Genomic DNA, 21,176 nt, shown 5'->3' on the forward strand with positions numbered 1-21,176 from the left:
TGATGATTGCTTTATTTTATAAATAAAAAAGTACAAAGAATTGAAACCCCAAATTTTTAAAAGTATTTATTAATTCATATAAAAATACAATTATCAATATACATAATCGCGTCATTGCCAGCAGGCATACATTAAATGACAATAAAACTAATGCAAAACATCAAATGCTTGAGAAGAACATTAAGTACAATACAACGAATAGGCACACGTCAGTCTGTAATATACATCAAATGTATGGCCCTCTCCACACTGGCGGTATGTGAGCGGTGCATTGAGAATCTGTGCCAACCGGCCCATCAATTATGTAAAATGGGCCTTTATTTTAATATTATGCCAGTTTTGTACGAAATCTAGTTTTTAATTAAAAAAGGACTCATTAATTACAGTGAACAAACAGACCATATTTTGTGAATTTGTGTTATTTAGATAAAGCGTCTATTGCCAATCTCTTTCAAATTCGGAGGTCCTTGAACAAACCGCTAGTGTGAAAAGGTTCTAAGGAATAAATTCATTTAACGCCACTAGCGCACTTTAAAATTAGACGATTATAAATACCTAAATACAACGTTTTCACTACAACTAGGATATTATGACATTTGATTGAGCATAATTTATCTCGTTTCAATTCAAATTCAAATGATGGTACCTACATAATTTTCACAAAATTTATATAAAAAAAATAACTTTTACTGCACCTATTCGTATTATTTTATAAAGAAAATAACATCAACCAGTACTAGTGAAAACGAGTAGAAAAAGTAAGATAAAAAAATTGAGATTAATATTTGGCCGAAGAATTTTAAAACTAATCCAATTGTGACATTCTAAGCCTAGTATGGCGTTGCCATTTAGAAATGCGAATAGTTAAAAAAAAAAAGAAAAATAATCTCCTATGTAAAATAATACTTAGATACATCTTGATCTGTAAATAAGGGATTTCATAATGCGAGGAATAGAATGAAAGGTTAGATAAGCGATTTCAAGAATTGGCTTGGGACCAGAAGTCCATAACAAAACATCTACACACAAATAAACATTTAGCATTCAACAATAAAGGCACAAGAAATAACCTATCAATACGCAGCACTGTTCATTGACTTAAACCGAAAGGTACCTACATATTTCTGTTCAATCTTTAAGAAATTGATGAAATGTATTTGATCAGTGACAAAGTAAGTATTGATTTGACCGTAATCATGACTTATTCTCCCTAGTAAATGACCCGTGCGTTTTATTTTATAGCACGTCACAGTTCAATATATTATGTTCATAATACTTGTACCCTTCTCCAAATGATAAATGAGCTATAAATTCTTACGTCAAGTGTAAAGACGAGAAAAAAATTACTTTAATTACTGCACATTCACAATTTAAGCTACACGAAAGATTCGAAATAGCGTTGACTCGATAGCCCTCTATCGATAGTAGAAGCTTAGGCAATAATATCGATAGGTTATCGATTGTTTAGGTATTCTTCTATCGATAACACTATCGATATTCTAGATGATTTTAAAGATCGATTCGATCGAAACTATCGATTAATAACAACACACAGGCAGCACTAAACGGAATCACATCTATCGGAAAACCCTTGAATAAAAGTCAGCGAACAATGCGACTGGTCCCAGCAAATCTAATCAGCTCGAGAAATTACCACAGTCCTGAGGAGAAGCCACCGGGCGGGACACGAACACGTTTCGGTGGTTCTACTTTCGGTGGCTCGGCCTTCGGTGGCTCTGCTTTTGGTGACTCGGCCTTTGGTGACTCAGCCTTTGGTGACTCAGCCTTTGGTGACTCGGCCTTTGGTGACTCAGCCTTCGGTGTCTCTACCTGGAGTGGTTCCGGTGCGACTGGGGAGACTTGTGGCTGTGGCTCGAGTTCAGCCTTGGCCGGGCTGGTCTCCGGGGCAGCTTGCTCCTGCTGTGGGGTCTCTTGCCCATTATGAGTAGGTAGTGTGCCGTTTTGTGCCTTCATTGGCTCGTCGCCTTGTCCTGAAATTTGTGATCATTTTGTTAGTTGTTTGTAATAAATGTTTGTCACTATAGCTGACAATTCCAGAGACGCAAATAAAGTTTTACTTTATGTAACTGCTATAACAGCCCTGTGTACGCTAATGTGTGAACTTCATTTAACAATGTTAATCGGCAATAACAAGGCACACAAAAAAATAAGATTTTTTAAAAAGATATTGTGATCAAATTCAACAAGCTATAGCTGACTATATTTATATCTAGAATTGTTTTTTTCTACAGCCCGTTTACGAGTCCCACTGCTGGGGAAAGGCCACTCCTTTTGTCTCCCATAGAATTGTTATATTCTAATTTTAACCAAATTTTACCACAATTCATACATGTATTGGGAATATTGATCGTACTTTTTACAACAAATTGTTGTTAAAACCTTATTTATTGCATACATTTACCTGATAATTAACTTGAAAAACCAGCTCGCAGTAAAAAAGTTTAATGAACTCTTATGTAATAGCTTTTGTTTTACTACGGAGGCATTCACTAAGCTAACATGCTGTTATCTAGATATAGATAAGAGGTCATCCGTGTTGGCCTAGTTTTGATTAGAAGACTATTATATCATAATGATATTCGGTGTCCTAACCCCCTTAATAAAGGTATTAATATTGGTGCATTGTTATCGCTTTTGACATAGTGACATTCGGCATTCAACTGTGCAATAAAAATATTAGCGATAAAAAACGTTGTCGTGTGAAAGGGTACACAGCCTCATAAATTCTATTTCAACGCATTTTTAACGCGCGTTGAAAAAACGCCCGTGCAGGCGAGGCCAAACTGAGTATAATACGATGTTAGCTGGGTTTTATCACCATATTATGTATACTCAATATATTTTTCTATTGTACTTGGAATACTTGGAATTGAAAACATAATGCCCAAGATTTATATAAATGATTTAAATACTTAGGTGCTGATATAATTGTATTGTTACAATATTGATATTAATAAGCCTTAATGTTTATAAAATAAAATAATAAATCATAGCAGGATTCTAGAATAGTAAAACTAGTAGTAGAATATTGACATTGTCCACGTCAGTCTATGAAATATTTTAGGACATTATATCTTCAATTATTCCAACTTGTAATTTAAATTATTAGTCACTAGCTTTTGCCCGTGGCTTCGCACCCGTTTATTTCGTGTTGTTGTCAAGAATTAATCAGACATTTGATAGCGTTAAAAATTGTTTCACATGGGGCTGGTCTGGCTAAACACATAAGGTTGATCTATCTAGCACTTAGATCTGTTGCCGTCCGATGGCGTCATATCGCTCTTCACAAATATAATTCACGTTTTAAGAAGACCTAGCAGTTAGTTTTATCTGTCAGATTAAAATATAATGTTTTATCAGAAAGTGGTAAAACAGCCCCTCAGTACCGATGATGTAGATGTACAGACTAAATTATTAGGCTGTTATTAGATGTACATGTAGAGACTACGCACCGGCATTGGTCTGGCCCGGGAACTGGCGTCGGCCGCGATGCGGCTCGGGTTCCCCACCGAAGATGTCGGTGTGCCCGCCGCCGGGGGGGCGCAGCACCCTGCTGGACAGCCGCGGAGCCTCGCCGAGACCGACGTTGAACGATGTTGAAGTCATATTTGTTTCTGCAATTTTTGAGCGCGTCTATCAATATCGACTGCTGCTAGGTTGAAACGTCAGCTATATTAAATAAAAAAGGCTCGTTTGGGTCCCGGATCTTCGAGACACGTGACGTCCCGGGATCCAAAACCTTAGTGCAATTGCTATTTGACAAGACTATATATTTTAAAAAAATCGTTTTTCAAAAAATTTTTTTGGTTAATAATATTATTTTTTGTCTAGTCTCGGGTCGGGACTCGAAACGAGACAAAATAGTCAAATTTTTATGCCGGCTATACACTGCAAACAGTTCGCCAATTTTAAGCAGATTCAGCATAGTTACATTTCTGACTTTTAATTGCGATAAATAAAAACTCTCGTACAAACTACGCATTGTTCATCAGTCAGACGAGTCAACATATTAAAAAAAAAAAGTTCTATGTTCTGTTACCCTCTAGTAACTGGTACTGGTAGGCAATTTGTAGCTTAATTAAATATTGATCTTGTTATAGTTCTCCGACAAAATTGTGAGAATATAATGAGTAAAATGTGTAAAGATTATGATTGTCCCAAACATTTGACAACAATATTTGGGAAGTACAGAAAATGGGATCCAAATAAATGTTAAAATAATTGTTTGTCACGAACTGTGAAGTAAAATAAGTCTTATAAAAAAACCTTATTTCTCACACTTCAGCTATCAGTTTCGCTGTTAATCAAAGAATTTTATTAATCAACGTAAACAACCGAATTCTTCACCGATTACAACATTCAAATCGCCACGTTACTATCGATAAAAATCGATTTTTACACGTATACTACTAGAAAGATTACGACAAAGATGTGATTGATGTTAAAAATGGAGTGTAATTACAATTACTGAACGTATAACCTTAAAACTTTGTAGGCTAATGTGATTTTGTAACGATTTGGGGCACGAATGTCTGCCCGTCAGTAATGTGGGTGGAACAGAACCACACCAAAAGCAATTATTGTGGTTTTATATGAAAGTACTAGGTTTTTCCTTCCAAAAATATGTGTATTCTGTGCCTCTATAAATTAGAGCTTATCTATATAGTCATCTGTATAAATATACAAATTTCCAGTGAAATCTTCTTTGTTACATAAAAATCTTTCCAGATCATATAAACATTCCCAAAGCGAGCAAAACATAATATTTTTAAAATATTTGACTACAGTTCTGATGTATGTTTTTGAAAGACTTATTTTGTATCCCTTATTCTTTGTTAAACACGAGAAACTCGACCTGCATGTGTGGAGGTCGGCTATAAGTATATTGTGATCAAATAATAAATACTTGTCTATCCCCAGTAATATCATGCATGCTATCTTGGTCCGTACACTCCACATAACATGCATATCTCGATGATATTAATTTATTAGCGGTGACTCCAGCATACATTTACCGCTATAGTGACTGTCCCCTCACTCCTAGGTCGTCGTGCGGTGCGATCAAGTTCATATGAAATGCAAAAACTGTCATGTTTTCAAACTTCTGACAAAAGCAATGTTATTTGAAGTTTCCAAAAGTTGGCATGGTGCTACAGACTGCATCAAATTATTGGAAGAATAAACGAAGAACGATACATTGCATCGTGCTACAAAATCTTCTCTCCCAGTTAGCTGGGATTAGCCATTAATTTCATTGAAATCTCATAAATACCAATATATTGAAGCACGAATTCTAGCTTAGCCGCACCTACGAGTGTAGACATATGATTAATTAGGTAGTTTCATTTACAAGAAGATATGTACGCTACTAATAACAATGTGTGAAAGTCATAGTCTCAACACAGAACGGAATGACTAATGTAATAGTGCTTTTACAAATTAGAAATTATTTCCGTGACGTATTGTTTTAAAGACAATGTACATTCATTATTATGTCGTCGAGGACGTACGGTAGACAATATGACATTATGGTAATTGAATTCGATATTTTAATTGTCTCAGACTGACATGCATAATGAATATTAGTAGGCTCCCTAGCCTTTTGAGAACATAAATATTGACTGAAATAAAGTGTTACACAAAAACCGAATATCATGCGAGCTAAGCAATGCTAATAACATTAAAGATCTATTTAAATTTGATTCGTAAAAAAATTACTTGAAATACTCCACACTATCGCCGAACTGTGATAGATGCTGACGCGATTGCATGAACATAACGTAGTTAGGTATTTGTTTGGTGTTTTTATTTACCCTATTGAAAAATCAGCAATGTAGGTATACCGAATGCGCCAAATTTTGTCGAACCATTCGTGGGATACTGTGGAGGGGTGGAATTTTCAAGCATTTTGACCGCAGTAATTATCGTCCTTAAAAATAAAGAATCATTCTAAAATCTTAAAAATCAAACATTGATAAACACAGATCATAATTCATAAATTAAGGTAGTAAAAAGAATCTTGTCTTGGTTGAAATTTGAAGGATGGTAATGACGGTGTGCACAAAAATTCCAAAAGGTAAAAACGAGACCTAAAATTGTCTGTTTTTTTTTGGTATACGAAACGTAAACAAGTCATACATTTCACATATGACACATATATCTATTAAATTGTATTACTTAAAAACTATTGTGATTTGAAGTGATTAATATTTCGGTGACGCTTGAGCAGCATACCGTTCAAAATGAACAATAATAGGAACGTTACAAAAATAATTGGCATCCGAGATACGATCATTTAACAGATTTGTACGATTTAAAGGTACAGTCGACAACACATCAACCTGTCCAAAATCATTTCAAATTCAATGCTATTCGTACTGCATTGAGATCCATGTTAAGAACCGATACAAATCGCCATTAACATGAGTTTTAGTCTGCAATTTTTTTTTTTTTTAATTTAAGAAAAAAGTATTTTTGGAATATTTTTGAAATATGACTCAAGAAAATAGCTTACTTATGGATATACGAACCATGCCTAAAAGCAGCAGGCCACGAAACGTGTCCAATTCGCCCCATCTGATAAACTAAGTAGGTACCTACCTACTTAATAATAGTGATAAATGTTTGACTCATGATTTCTACTCATTTCATGACTAACCTGAAACAATTTCACGGTAAGTAGACAGGATTCTTTGCTTTTTATACAGTACATGATTCAACTATACGGATTTTGTCGGGTCTCAAAAATTGATAATGAATAGAAACGCGAAAATCCTTAAACAAGTGAAGCCAATATATTATTCGAGCATGATTGAAAAGGTGTACGAAGACGACAATTAGAAAAAATATCACAGCTATATACCTAACTTGTGTAAGGTATAAATATGTACCAAGGGGTTACCGCTGCTTCTTTAACGCAGAGCCACCAGACTTCCAAATCCGGCGCTGAACAGTGAAGTATATTCAACTCATTATCACTTTCAACTTGCAAATGCATCGGATGTTGGAGACCATAATGTAGTGTTTAAGAAACAACTAGCGATGTTTCTTTCGGATTTATCTTATTTACAATGAGCTATTGTAATTACATTCATTTGTTTTCACTCAATTTTGAGGATTTTTGATATTTCTATATGATAAATACTATATGTATAAAACAAATACGAGCATTTTTGTTCTCTTCTGTGATATTTTGGTAAACTTTCCTTATCACTACATGTATAAAAAAAAGGCTCTTCTTGCTGTCTGTCCCTATGTATGCTTAGATATTTAGAACTACGCAACCGATTATGATGCGGGTATTTTTTAATAGATAGTGTGATTCCTGAGGAAAGTTTGTGTATAATTTATTATGGTTTAACCCGAGCGAAGCAGGGACAGGACTAGTAACAAATAAATACCGATTCATAAAAATTTATTATATGGGATCAAGATATGATATTTTATTGATGTTCGTAATAACAGTACCTATGTTTACTTTTCGCACATAATATAGGGTTATTATCAATGACAGTATGGCATGGACGCCTACATGGATTGATAAGATAATGGCTAATATTACAAACTAACTTTTGCCCGCGGCTTCGTCCACGTAAATTTCCCTATGTACATCTCCATACTTCGAACTACATGTATGCAAAATTTCAAGTAGATTGGTCCAGTAAATATAGCGTGAAGAGGTAACAAACAAACATACTTTCGAATTAATAAAATTAGTTCTAAGGAAGTTAGGATATCTAGTTAAAATCAAAATACAAATAACCAGACACCTACTTTCGCGATAGAGGAAGAATACCTACCTAATATGAATTTCGTATTCGAATAACTAGAGCCTGTAAACATCGACAAATCTTCATTATTAAGTAGGTTTGTACTTATTTTTTTCTTATTTTTTTTTAATGTTAATGACGACAATTAAAGCATTAAGATAAGTATGGCCACGCTAAATGTCTTACGACCGCCACCGAAACTATTTTTTATAACCAGTAAAAGTTTGCGTCAGAAAACATTCCTATTAGGTAGGTGTCTTGTAGAAAAAAACCACTTACTGGAAGTAGATGAAACCTTCCTGTATACTATTTATAATCAATGGAATCAATTCATAGTAGGTGCCTACCTACGTACCTAGAGGTGCCTATTTCTACCGACATTCGATCAGGCATTCATTGCCGGAATGTATGTATATGTTGGACGACCAACGCACCTTATAAACATAGTACAGTCCAATACAAAAGCAAAATATGCTAAACTTCTGGATTTTCATAATTCACCAATAGATAGTCATTCTTGAGGAAGGTTTAAGTGTAGAGTTTATTATGTTTACACCCCAGTGAAGCCAGTACGGGCCGTTATTATAAGTACTTATAAATAAGTAGGTACCTCTATAATGTATTATATTAAAATTGAGCCAAAAAATAATGAAAATATTTTATTTTGATGTTTAACTTATCATAATTTCAGTACTAATAACTTACAAATAAGTACAATACTAAAAAATGTCTTTTAAAACTTGCATTACACTTTTGATACAAACTGTACATTTCCATACATATAAATGCATGTGCAATTTAACCACAAGGTAAGAAAATACATTGAAATAATAAGTCTGTCTACCTATTTGCTAATACAAGACTGGTTATAGAGAGAGAATAAAGTTTTTTAAATGATGGGAGTGTTAGTCTATTGGTTAACAAACCCCATCTGTGAACCCGAAAAGTCCCAGGATTGAATCTGATTGAGCTTTTGATTATGGAAAACATAGTGAGGACATGTGCACTTGATTGATAAATTTATCATCTAATGTTTAAAATGGAGAAGGGCAGCCATTCTTCCAGAAGTATATAATAGGCTTAGATTATATGTTAGCAAGCCTATATATAGTCTACTAGCAACCTGTCTCAGCTTCACTTGTGTAAAACAATATTAAATTATACACCAAAAACTTCCACCAGAATCACACTTTTAAAAACCTGTATCAAAATCAGTTGTATAGTTTTAAAGATCTAAATGTACATAGAGACAGACTGCGGAAAGCAACTTTGTATTATACTAGTAAGGAAAATGAAATGAGAATTATTTGTGGACACTATTTCATTAAACCATGCATAATATTATGAATACGAAAGTGTGTCTGTTTGTGGCACAACCATAAACACATTTATTGTGACTTTAATAATATCCTTTAATTAGCACCTATGTCAGGGGCAGTTATAAAACTAACCCACACCTACATGAGGGTAAGGTTAATCCAACCTTTAACTTTAACCTTTATCCAACTTTAATAAAAAGGTAGGTGAGTACCTATTTAGTTATTATTTTAAATACATTATTAGAAAAAAATATTTTATTAAAATTACATATTTAATTAGGGGTTTCTTACATGGGAATGTAAGAAACCCCTAATGAAATATGTAATTCTAAGAAAACAGCGAAGTCACAAAGACCACAATATTATACAAATCACATGAAATATATAATATCTACACATATGCCGTCAATGAGGAAACCGGTTGTAACTAGTTAAAAATAGCATAAATACGATAGACGGATGGACACAGCTAAGTAATCCAACAATTATATGTAATTTTAGAGGGGATAACTGTAAATAAAATGAATCTATCAGACACATCGAACGGTCAAGTCATTCATGCGATTACTAACGGTCGTTCTTTGTCTACAAAAAACCACGTTACTGCGCTCCAAGTTTTGTCACATAATAATTTTGTTGCGGCTTTTATGCAAATGGTATTGAACTTGTTATTCTCACGCCCTAATAACAAGCTGTGCCTAAGTACAAGATTTCGTCCTGACTCCTACGTTATCGAAGCACATTGACCTCTGTAAAATCTTGAAAAATAACGGCCCTCAATTATTTTCTTGCGGCCGGTGACATTAAAAAATAAATTCAAATAGTTACCTGCGATTGTAAATGCACTGGAAACGATATTAAAAATTTATTCGGTAAAATCAGGATAAAACTGTTACCTAGATATTGTATGACAAATAATCACCAGCACAGAATGAAATCGTTTTAGGAAAAATTACTCACCTACTCAATCGCTAGCCTCCCGTTTGACTGACACTAGCAAAGTGTTGTTGCCGATCGATCGGCCACTATCGATAGTTTCGATACTATTGAAATGAGAAAAAGGAGAAGAACTTCACATCAGAGAGTATGTGATAATTTTAGATTACTTCTCAGCGTGGAATTAGTAGGTACTTTCGGAGTTACTAATAGGGCATATTACGCAAAGCTCAGCGCAGATGGCGCTACTGGTACAACTAGGGTACACAAACATTTCCAATGGAGGCAAAAAGCGCCAATTTTCAATATTGTTGCAGATTTACGACCAAAAATACCTTCTAAGCTACCTTTAAAGGAAAAAGGATGGATTTAGTGGATTATCCTGAAAATAATAATGTATAGTAGTTATGTTCTGCATTATTTGCTCAACTGTGGTCTTAAACTGATACAAACTTGATTTTGATTGAAGATCTTACCTGTATATAAAATAAACGTTTTAATCGACATAGCAAAAGGCGGCAAAGCTTTTGTGTGGCGGGATAAATCTGCAGTAATACTCCCTATTCCATGCTTCTGATCTGTTATTTGTATAGTTGCGATACTATTGAAGCGATAGCCGAAGATAATCGATCGTTTTTATATCAATTGATTGTTCTTGACAACCATCACCGAAAACATGGAAGTCTCATAAGACAAATTGACTTCAGTACAGGTACCTACTGTATAATACTTTATACATATAATCTGTGGTACAGGTGTCTCCGATGGTATAAAACATCTCAATTCTTAAGATTTCATCTTCTACTACTACTTTCATCTACTACTTTTTGCATTGTAAATCGGTGATCGCTCGATCGCTTCAATCAGAGACTAAGTAGGTACGATTACGGCGGCGCTATGAAGTCGATGCCAACCGACGATTAATCGCTCAACGTTGACATGCTTACTTCACATTTCAACGTTTTCTGTGTTCCGTGCTAACCCCCAATAGTATACTATCGATAATTAATTAAGCTACTATCGTTTGTTTATTATTTGATGCTATCAATAGAAACCGAAACTGTCAATTGACTCCAATTCTAAAATTTTGTTTTTTCATTAGAAAATGTATCTGATTTGATAAGTTGGAAAGTAGCCATCGACTGTACCTATAATATTTTCAAAGTATGATCTACTATCGATAATAAAGCAATCGTTTTTCACAACACTGACTGACACAGATTATAAAAGTGATGCGAATAGTGATGCGACGTTCAAAAACTAATTTGTAAAAACGAAAAAGGGACCTTCAAAGACTGAGGAAGATAATTAGAAAATAAGTCTAAATGCCCACTCAGATAAAAGAGAGAGTTCCGAAATTGATTTCTCAATTCAACACATGCAGCATGTATGCATGAATGACGCCTCTAAGCGCCTCTAGAATAATTCTAGTTTCTGTTCCGAAATTATTTTGGAAATCAGGCAGATCTGGCAACACTGCAGCCTACAGAAAAAATAGAAAAAAAAATCATCCGAACAACATTCGACCGATCAACTATCTGATTCATTAGTTTGTTTGTGAATTTTTAGCACTTAGTTAAAATTATTAAAATGGAAGCTGCCGGTGAAAACATTTCCAAGGAGAATCCAGAAAACGTATTACCTGAAAATAATAACGAAGTAAGTATTTATTTTCAAGATTTATAAATAGCAGCGATCAGATGTCGGCGAAGTTGTCCCTGTTTATTTTTTCATGATTTTATTCCGTAAAAAAACAATTTAGAGTAATGAAAGTATTCATATTACATATATTTTATTGATCATTTGTAATAAAAAGACAATATAGTGATATTTGTATTTTAAAAAATGGTATTTTTCGAACCCTTACCTTAGTTGGCTATCAGCCAAAATTCGTAATGTTTATGATATTTCTGTTCCCAAGCACGTTTCACATGCTTTCTTCTTATAAGGTTGAGAATAAAGACTATTGAAGCGAAAGGCCGCAACAAACGTTGTTACGTCACGTTGTTTTATTACTATTTCTATTTTCAAAGAGCCTTTTATTTTTACACATTTTTAAGAAACCTATCCTAACCTTTTCGTTGAAAAAATAGTAGATTTGGATGAATAAAAAGCATCAAAAAACCCCTTTGTATATGTATATTTGTTACAAATTCTTCTATTGATCATACTATATTCCTTCCTATGCTGTATTGTTATGACAACTGATATGTAATATCAATACATTTCATATATGAAACCAGGTATCTATCTATTTATAATGCTTACCTTTTGACTGCCAACCAATATTTTCTGACATATCTTGCCCATATTGGCAGGGTTGTATATTAGGTTGGCCTTCGAAAATGTTAACCCTGTCTGAAAAAGGAACTTAGGTACATCAAAAGACAACTTAATAACTTAGGATTGTTAGTTACAGCGTGTTGTAAGTTTTTATAATGAAATATTTTTTGTGTACAAATATTTTATCTTTTCATAAAAGGAGAAAACTTCAACTCCACCTCCTCAATTAGGCCAGAAAAAGTCCAAAAAAGAAGACAAGAAAAAGGATGACAAAAACTTGGAACAGTTGATGAAATCTCTGAATTCGCTGCCAACAATTGAAGAGAAATTCTCTATGGTTTGTAAAAAACACATCCAGTCTACAGAGGATCTGAAGAAAATGCAGTTTTACATCAAGCAATCAGACAAACGTTATGCGATGCTGTTGAAGGAGAAAGAACAGCTCCAACATGAATTCAATAAGACTATTCTTGTGAAATCTAAACTAGAAAACCTCTGTAGAGAATTGCAGAAGCAAAATAAAGCTATTAAGGTACTTTTTTATAATAATATATTTTTTCTTCTGATTGATTTATATTCTTTCTGTCTCTTTAAGGAATCTTAAAATGGTAACAATAGCGTTTAGAACTTAGTCACCCTTTACTCCTCCCCCTTCAGTTGTATGTCATGACATACTACCATGGTTGAGGGTTGTCATTTAGTGGAATCAAGCACACACAACAACTTTCTTTGAAGTGGTTTGGCATTGCTTTCCATTTAACACACTAGATGATGTATTATCTTGAATGGTTTCTTTCACCAGCAAGCAGGTGGTGGTCTATGATAATATAATATAAAAATAGATTGGTCCACAAATTCATGTGGCATGAGTAGGATTCGAACCTAAGACCTTTCAGTTCACAGTTTGCATCTTAACCACCCACCCTTAAGTCATCCTTTGTGGGTATTAGGAATTTGGGTAAAATTCTAACAGTTATAATAAAATGTAGTTACCTTTTTTTACCAATTACTGTAATAAGATAGGTATTAAGAACTTGTTAAGTACTGTTTTATTTAGATAACAATAAATAATTTGTTACTATATTCTTTACATTTTAATTCGCAGGAAGAATCCCTCCTCAAGATTCGGGAAGAGGAAGAAAGAAGAAAAGAAACGCAAGCTAAGTTCCAGAATACACTATCTGAGATCACAACTCTTCTGCAGCAGAACAATGAGAAGAACGCCAAATTAAGAGACGACAATATTAGTATGAGTGAGAAGTTCAAGAGTGTTGTTCAGCAGTACCAATTAAGGGAGCAACAGGTTAATCCATTCTTTTTCTTGATGAGTCAGAATGGCTATTGAAAAGGGGTCGAACCAGTTAGGCAACAGTGATGATGAAAAGCACTGCCATTGACCGCATTCAAGTCCTCCATTATTATTTAATTTGGGGGCAATAAGCTTTACAATTTTATTACATAGTTGCCTGCAAAAGCGTAGCACATGTTTCTTCCAATTCCCTATCTTCACATTAAAAATGAAACCTCAATCCAATACTCATTTTTGACACGAGAAAAGGACAAACACACTTTCACGTTTCTAATATTAGTTTGAATATGGAAGCATGAATTGTGATTATATTATGAAAACTAAAAATTACACAATTTATATTTTTACAGGTTGACAAAATGGCGAAACAGATGGCATTGGAATCACAATTATCAGATGCGAAGCTACAAAAAGCCAGTCTGGAACACCAAGCGGAACGGGAGAGACTTGTAGCGGAGATGGAACAGTTGAAGGTATTGGTTCCTGGATGAGATCCTCTTTTTTGCGATGAGTCATTGCAATCCTTACATATTATAAACGAAGTCCCGTCTGTCTGTCTCTATGAACGATAAACTCAAAAACTACCAGGCAGAATTCAGTTTTTCTAAAGTGTGGCCACCATTTCATTCTCATCAACCAATCTTGACCATTATATTTGGTATTGCAATAGCAAAAATAATATTTAGTTTATAATCAGACATATTATGGGTGTTATATTACTCCTAAATGTATATATTAAAGATCAAACTAGGTATATAGGAGAGTAAGTTTTCTGCATGTGACGTCATACGAAAGTTATTTTTAGGTAAGGGTCAGTTTTGTTAGTGTTGTAAAAATAAGCATTGAACACTCAAGCTATGCAGGTGTTTCAGGCCACGTGTTTGACTACATTTTCTAATGGAAATCCTTACTTTTAATACTTTCTAATAATAATATTTGTCATGTTCAATATTTGTTTATTTATAATGTACTTTGAGAGCGAGGCTCTTGTCGTTGGAATTCCTTCCATTGTTCTGCAAAGTCAACTCCTTTACTTCCTGATACGCCATTTACATATTTATTTAATAAAAATTGATAGAAATGGGATGGTGGTTTTTGTGTGTGGTTTGACACAAACTTAAAGTGTCTTATATTGTAGGTGACCTTAGCCCAGTACAGGGCCAAGGTGATGGAGCTGCAAGGCACGGAGACAGCCCTACGAGGCCAGCTGGGAGTGTACACGGACAAGTATGACGAGTTCCAGAACGCTTTGGTCAAGAGCAATCAGGTGTTTGGGGGCTTTAAGGAGCAGATGGAAAAGGTCTTTATTTTTTTTATGTGAAAACTTCTTTAGCGGCGTTGTGCACTTTTTGTGATGGGTGAAAAATGTTAAACTGCCGTCAGGACACGTGACCCTGATTGAAAATTCGTAAGACATCAAAAATGCACAACGTTATTAATATTCAAGTTTTCATTTTTGCCGGCACTGCCGGAGTGCAACACGTTTTTTTTATCTAACAGATACATAGACATAGAAAACTATAGACTTGGTCAGTTTTCCTCATACAATAAAGAGAAATCTTTATTGAAAGTACTTTAGTTTTCTTGTCTTTGAACAGATAACTAATTGACACCATTTTTACAAGGCACCTCTGGTCATACAAAAAGAAAAATGTTTTCTAAAATATTTTTTTTAATACTAGTGTTAAGCCTGAGTTCTTTCTCTCTTTCCCACATATAAGGATTTTCCACTTCCTCTCATCTATAACTAATAAACTACTTCCAGATGTCAAAGAAGATCAAGAAACTGGAGAAAGAGTCCCTCTCATGGAAAAAGAAGTGGGAGACCTCGCAGACTGCACTATTGGACATGTGCGGGGAGAGGCAGGCGAGTGAGGAGCGGGCGGCCGCGTCGGCTAGACAACTGCATCATATGCAAAGCCTGTGCCGTACACTACAGGTATTGAGCCTAATACATATACTTACATATATACAAAAAGTAAATATACAAATTACATATATGTATACATAATATACTTACATACAAAATGACAGATAAAAAGGGTTGCCTCCTCAATTTATTTTATTCGCAGTTGATATTAACATTACTTATGCTTTTACAAGTTCTTATTTAGTTGACCTGTCCCGATGTTTGTTTGTTTGTCTATCTGTAATCAAATTTTGCAAGTTCAATTTCAGCTATTTTTCTTTTGTTTTCATGACAATGCACATACATTACAATGACACCATAATAATGTTGGTGCGCCAAGGAACGGGTCCCGACGAGGGAACTACTCAACAGTTTACTTCATGGATATGATTTTCATTTGTCACGCGTCGAATGCGTCAAAATCTCTCTGGCGAAAATATCATTTTGTAAAACAACTTTTCCTGTATATAATTTGTTTTTCTCTATTTGCAATAAAGACTTAACAAACAACACAAACTTTTTCGATTGATAACATTGTATCGTATGTGTGTCGTTAGGGCGAGCGCACACTTCTGTTAAACACGCTGAAAGAGAACAACATCGCGCGTCCCGCTCTGCCGCCGATGCCGGCGCTGCCGCCGCCGCAGCCGGCGTCCTCTCCTGCCAACAACGCCAAGGTTGGTAGATATCTTAATTCTTTTGCCAAAATATCAAGTTTTAAAAAGAGATTGAATCAATACACTTTATATAATTGTCTTTCTTAATACTTTAGCTATATTTATCACCAGCTGTACTCCGTGGCAACGCTCTTGTGGCAATTTCAGGATTTCTTCATCATAAATGTGACAACCATACATAGAAATATATTTTTTTAAATTGAATCTGTAATTCCAGGGTTGACATCAGTATGTTTTAACTAATCGTACAAATTTTAACTATAGATAATAATGCAACACAAATAATTAAACATAATTAAATCTGTTTCATCACCAGGTCGACGCGATGGCAGCCAACTGCGCACAACTGCGCCAAAGTCTTGCGCATCTACAAAGCCAATTGAACGTCCTCACAAACAATAAGAATGCAAACACCAATGCTACTCCCAGCGTGACCCCAGAAGTCCCAGAGCCGCCCAAACCAGAGAACACAAAACAAAAGAAATCTAAATCGAAGAAAAACAAAGCCGAAAAACAGGCACAGAAAGCTGCTCAAGACAAAATAGAAGAAAAAGAAGTCGGTGAAGAAAGTAATGCCAAAGAGAATATAGTAGATGAAACCACTGCCAACGGAGAAGAAAGGACTAATAGTCAAGCTGATCACATAGAAGAAGCTGTTAATGGACAAGAAGCTGAGAATGGAGAAGAAACTGATAATAAAGAAAGTCCAGAAGAGAAAGTAGATGATAAAACTCTAGAAACACTAATACAGGCAATCAATAGTGCAAACATCAATCTTTGTGATTTGGAAGTCATAAATGATGACAATGGTAACATTGACAATATAGACGAGTTAGATATCAAAGTTACTAGTGAGGAAAATGGCCAAAATGATTCAAGTATGAAAATTATTGAAATTACTGAAGAGAAGTTAAATATTGTAGTGCCAGTTGTCGATACGAAATTAACGTCCAATGAAGAGGTGCAACAAATACCTGAAGTGAAATCTATAGCTGGTGACAGTGCATAAACAAGGTCAATTAGTGTTTGAACGATTTTCTAATAATTCAGTGTCAATCAATGAGTTTTTTTATAAGTGTTTAGTATTACGGCCATTGCTCATGTGGAAATGACGCCTCTATTTCTGACACAATTATGATCGTAATGGGAATAATAAATTTAAATTCAGATTAGATAGATACATTACATTACATACAGACATTACAGATTGCACTGCTAGCATTTGGTGTTTTGACATTGACAAGTCTTCTAAAGCATGATATGTGAATGATGTAGCCATAACATAAGAAAATGCTTGTTTGTACTCTATGGCAACTCATGGTTCATTAAATGCATATGCAATATATTAAATACATATATATCAATTATTATCATCATAGAACAGTAGAACCACGTTTATAAGTTAACTCGGCATTGTTCGACGCCGCAGAATAGTACAACCGACCGCCGACTCTGGCCGAATGAAAACATTAGTGAAATAACGGACTTATTGCTACTACATAAGGTTTTAAATCCAAAAACAACAGGAGTCGTGCTATCTCGCTCATAATAATTGTACAATATTACACTTGAGGGCAACTGCAGACATGGCGCGAACGTGTTAGCCAATAGCGAACGGTTTTGTTCACGCGTCCAAATGGCGCACTACGATTGGCGCAGATATCTTCGCGCCATGCAAAAAATTGATTTCTGCGCAGGTACATCGGTGTAACTTATAAAAGTGGTAGTACTGTATACAATTATTATATAATAATCATCATAATAATTTGTGAAGCAAACAAATAAGAATGATTGAACAATTTATCTTACAATGGCTGAAAAAGATATACAATTTAGGTTTCAACACTTAATGGCTAAGGAAGTATTTAGGAAACGTGGAAATTACAGTAATTGGCTGAGAAAAATGATCATGAAATACTTGGTTATTGTTTTGATTTTTTTTAGCACAAAAAATTGTTGATTATTTCAACAGGGGCGTCATTTCGACATGTGTGTACTTTTCTTATGTTGGTCTCAATTTCTTGTGTGATTTTCGTTTGTTATCAACTTGAATCAATTAGAATCTGAAGTGCCTAAACTAATGTCTAGTCAGATATTTGTCACTACAGGGTTACTTGTATAACATTAACTTTTTGCACAGTAGTTACATATGTTATACAGGGTGGTAGGTTAAACTTTATTATTCATGAAAATAGAGTATGATTAGAGTCAAAAATCTATTAATAAAAATAAAAACGTCCGATTCAATTATCTACACGCCATACACTGGTACGACTTAATCAGGAGTAATGTTTTGATATCTGTGATCCGGGGGAGTACGATAGAAAACACGTTTAATTACCATCAAAACTAATCGAATATTAGTTTTTATAATTGTATGACCAATTTAAGGGTTCGAATTCGTATGTAAATTATAATAATCTTTATCCTGACACTCTGCATAACAATGTTGGTTTTTTAACATACTAATCATATAGGGTTACTGATATCAAACGCAAAACCTAAAGACTCTTTGGGTACATCAAAATAAGCATGATTCGATAGTTTTTTTTATTCATATAAAAAAACAATCTAATTTGCGATTCTATACATCTTAACTCTATGTTACATGCCAAGCAACACAAGACTACACAGTAGCGTTATGTAGCGGAATCGAACATAGAGGTAACGTTTTATAGATACGACATTAAAACTAAAAGAAGGAGAAATTGTTGTTACGTTTCGACAAAAGTCGTAGAACAAAAGATGTTAGTCTCTCTGTACCTTAATGCTCCTTTGGAAAGCTATGCATTAGATACCAGTAACCCTGTATATAGCCTATGCCCATACTGACATTCTATTCTACGTATTGGTGAAAGAATTTATTAAATCGTTGCAGTAGTTCCGCAGATTACCCCCTACATATAAACATGCACACTTCCTCTTTATAATATTAGTATGAAAATATGGATAAAGAAAAAAAGTTTTTGTTTTTTGTTCAAGATTTGATGGGCTATACCTATGTGGAATTATCAATTACAGATCGGCTACGTTGTTGTCAGCGACTGTAGCGCTGCCCATTGCTCAGTCGTGCTCCTATGCGACAAAGCAACACGTCGCGGCTCCGTTTTTTCTATAGCTTGCTTTTGACACCATTGACGTACGTCGAATCTCCATACAATTTCTGCGTCAAAAAGATCACGGAGCGCAATGTGGCAATGTGGTTCTTATGTGGCGAGGACTTTAAATTTAATTTTTCGGCGTTGTTTGTAGAAAGTTGTCCAATCACGGATTTTTATTGTTTTACAAGTAACCTTGTATAATTTCGGTGCAGTTTTGTCACAGTATTTTATTGATAGTGTTTCGTATAAGTTTTTCTATGTTATAATAGTCCCCGTTGTTAATTTTGACATACAATATGGCTGCAAATGATGCCACATTTCGTTTGACCTATCATTTCTATTTTAGATTTGGATATGGATAAAGTTAAATATTCATGATAACATGAAGAACCAATCTTGCAAAATTATGTAGAATACAAATGTATCACATTTTTCATAAATATATGTCGGGAAAATATACAATACTTGTATGAAAAAATGCTAAAAATAATAATTATTTCGAAAAATATTTATGATTATTCTGATTTCATATTTATCAACGGTATGATATAAAAATTATGTAAATTAATCAACCACCAGTAACGTAGCTATTGGTAAGACTAGACGAATCGGTGCACCCGGCACTTATGAGCCCTTGGACCAAACAATGACCTTTATAATTTTGCCAATTGTAAATCATTTGATACTAGAAGTGGGTTTACGCCCAATATTTGCCCGCTATTGGCCAGTTTTTGATCAAATAGTGGGCGTAAACCTGTTTATGTTTGATACAATAAAATGAATTAAAAAAGACACTGATTTAACAATAGGATAAGGTTAGCTACGCCACTGAAAACCAATTTAAAAAATATACGAATTATTGATGCCTTGGGCTATTTTAATAAGATTAATTAAAACATATTGAATAATCATAATGCGTAGTTTAACTTTATTTTGAAGTGTATTTTGTTACCACTGAAATATTGTGCATTTGTTTTCACAAAAAAGACTATTTGCGCTGGTATTTTGATAAGGAGTCAACTTTATTACCCAATCGTTATGTGACTTAAGTTTTTTTTAATACATTTAGATTTTGTAACTGAATGATTTGTTTTGTTATTTGTTGTCTTACTAGAGAACCGGGCAGGCTTCGTACGGGTGCGATTTATGCATAATTTTCATGAAAATGTCCTATCCAATAGTGAAAACCGCATCGGAATCTGCAAAGTGATTTAGGAAAGGTAGGCGGAGTTTAGAAAACCTAAGTCCTCGTGTGCACCAGAGGCCAGAGGTGTTTACTCCGTGTTGTCATGGGACTGAGCCTGTCTTTCTGAATGAAATGCCATTTTCCATGTTAGCATTTTTCATTAGCCATTAAAAAAATAAAAATCCGTATATTATATAAAATTTTAATCAAGACGACGAGAAATTACATTAAAAATAGGTACATATTCTTTTTCATTGTATAATTACTTCTTGCCAGTTCGTTATTAACGTTTTTCAAATGTATCAATCCAATTTCCAAATTAATTTGCTAGATGCAAGCGGGATGCAATATCTCGTGACGGCACAAGACTTATCCAAGCCTGAATTACCTAAATTCTGAAGTAATGAGAATAAAACCGTTGTCTGGCCATTTTTTGTGACTATCTCTATAGGACGCGCCGCTCACGAAGCGCGAAAAGAGGCGTTATGCAGTCTTCGCTGAATGCAATTTTATGCTCATTTTCACCCTTTGTTCTAAGTTTCTTCGAAGGAACAACCGATGACACGATACCTACCTACTTGTTTTTAAAGGACGTACCTAAGCTAAGGGATCCGATGTGATTATATTGGGTTTATAATAAAATCACTTTGTGCTTTGGAGGATAAA

General features: G+C 34.4%; 2 protein-coding genes across 6 annotated transcripts; one reads left to right on the forward strand and one right to left on the reverse strand.

Moving 5' to 3' along the window:
- Positions 1-53: 53 nt before the first annotated feature.
- On the reverse strand, positions 54-10,224 carry LOC128678221 (uncharacterized). 4 transcript variants are annotated; one of them, XM_053759615.1, is made up of 3 exons: positions 10,070-10,224; positions 3,474-3,635; positions 54-1,991 (listed from the first exon to the last, which is right to left on the reverse strand). In XM_053759615.1, exons 2-3 carry the CDS (start codon positions 3,625-3,627, stop codon positions 1,651-1,653), a joined length of 495 nt encoding a protein of 164 aa, XP_053615590.1. In that variant the 5' UTR covers positions 3,628-3,635; positions 10,070-10,224; the 3' UTR covers positions 54-1,650. The 4 variants fall into 4 exon arrangements, with proteins under 4 accessions (XP_053615590.1, XP_064292649.1, XP_053615591.1 ...); XM_064436579.1 differs by having other exon boundaries at positions 10,006-10,078; XM_053759616.2 differs by having other exon boundaries at positions 9,938-10,075.
- Positions 10,225-11,534: 1,310 nt separating this feature from the next.
- Positions 11,535-20,407, forward strand: LOC128678209 (uncharacterized protein). 2 transcript variants are annotated; one of them, XM_053759600.1, is made up of 9 exons: positions 11,535-11,704; positions 12,528-12,860; positions 13,434-13,631; positions 13,988-14,110; positions 14,776-14,937; positions 15,403-15,576; positions 16,104-16,223; positions 16,540-17,237; positions 19,245-20,407. In XM_053759600.1, exons 1-8 carry the CDS (start codon positions 11,636-11,638, stop codon positions 17,230-17,232), a joined length of 1,872 nt encoding a protein of 623 aa, XP_053615575.1. In that variant the 5' UTR covers positions 11,535-11,635; the 3' UTR covers positions 17,233-17,237; positions 19,245-20,407. The 2 variants fall into 2 exon arrangements, with proteins under 2 accessions (XP_053615575.1, XP_053615574.1); XM_053759599.2 differs by having other exon boundaries at positions 11,536-11,704; positions 16,540-20,407.
- The last annotated feature ends 769 nt before the right edge of the window (positions 20,408-21,176 follow it).

Source organism: Plodia interpunctella, chromosome 19 (assembly GCF_027563975.2).
Source record: "Plodia interpunctella isolate USDA-ARS_2022_Savannah chromosome 19, ilPloInte3.2, whole genome shotgun sequence".
Taxonomy (NCBI): domain Eukaryota; kingdom Metazoa; phylum Arthropoda; class Insecta; order Lepidoptera; family Pyralidae; genus Plodia; species Plodia interpunctella.

What these genes read in the sequence shown, in the direction of transcription:
- LOC128678221 (XM_053759614.1), bottom strand. Translation starts at nt 6,597, where the DNA reads ATGGGGCGAATTGGACACGTTTCGTGGCCTGCTGCTTTTAGGCATG. An exon ending in GCCTGCTGCTTTTAGGCATG is followed by an intron (nt 3,636 to 6,551) that starts GTTCGTATATCC and finishes CAAAAATTGCAG; the next exon opens with AAACAAATATGACTTCAACA. An exon ending in CCCGGGCCAGACCAATGCCG is followed by an intron (nt 1,992 to 3,473) that starts GTGCGTAGTCTC and finishes CACAAATTTCAG; the next exon opens with GACAAGGCGACGAGCCAATG.
- LOC128678209 (XM_053759600.1), top strand. Translation starts at nt 11,636, where the DNA reads ATGGAAGCTGCCGGTGAAAACATTTCCAAGGAGAATCCAGAAAACGTA. An exon ending in AGCAAAATAAAGCTATTAAG is followed by an intron (nt 12,861 to 13,433) that starts GTACTTTTTTAT and finishes TTTAATTCGCAG; the next exon opens with GAAGAATCCCTCCTCAAGAT. An exon ending in CTCCTGCCAACAACGCCAAG is followed by an intron (nt 16,224 to 16,539) that starts GTTGGTAGATAT and finishes TTTCATCACCAG; the next exon opens with GTCGACGCGATGGCAGCCAA.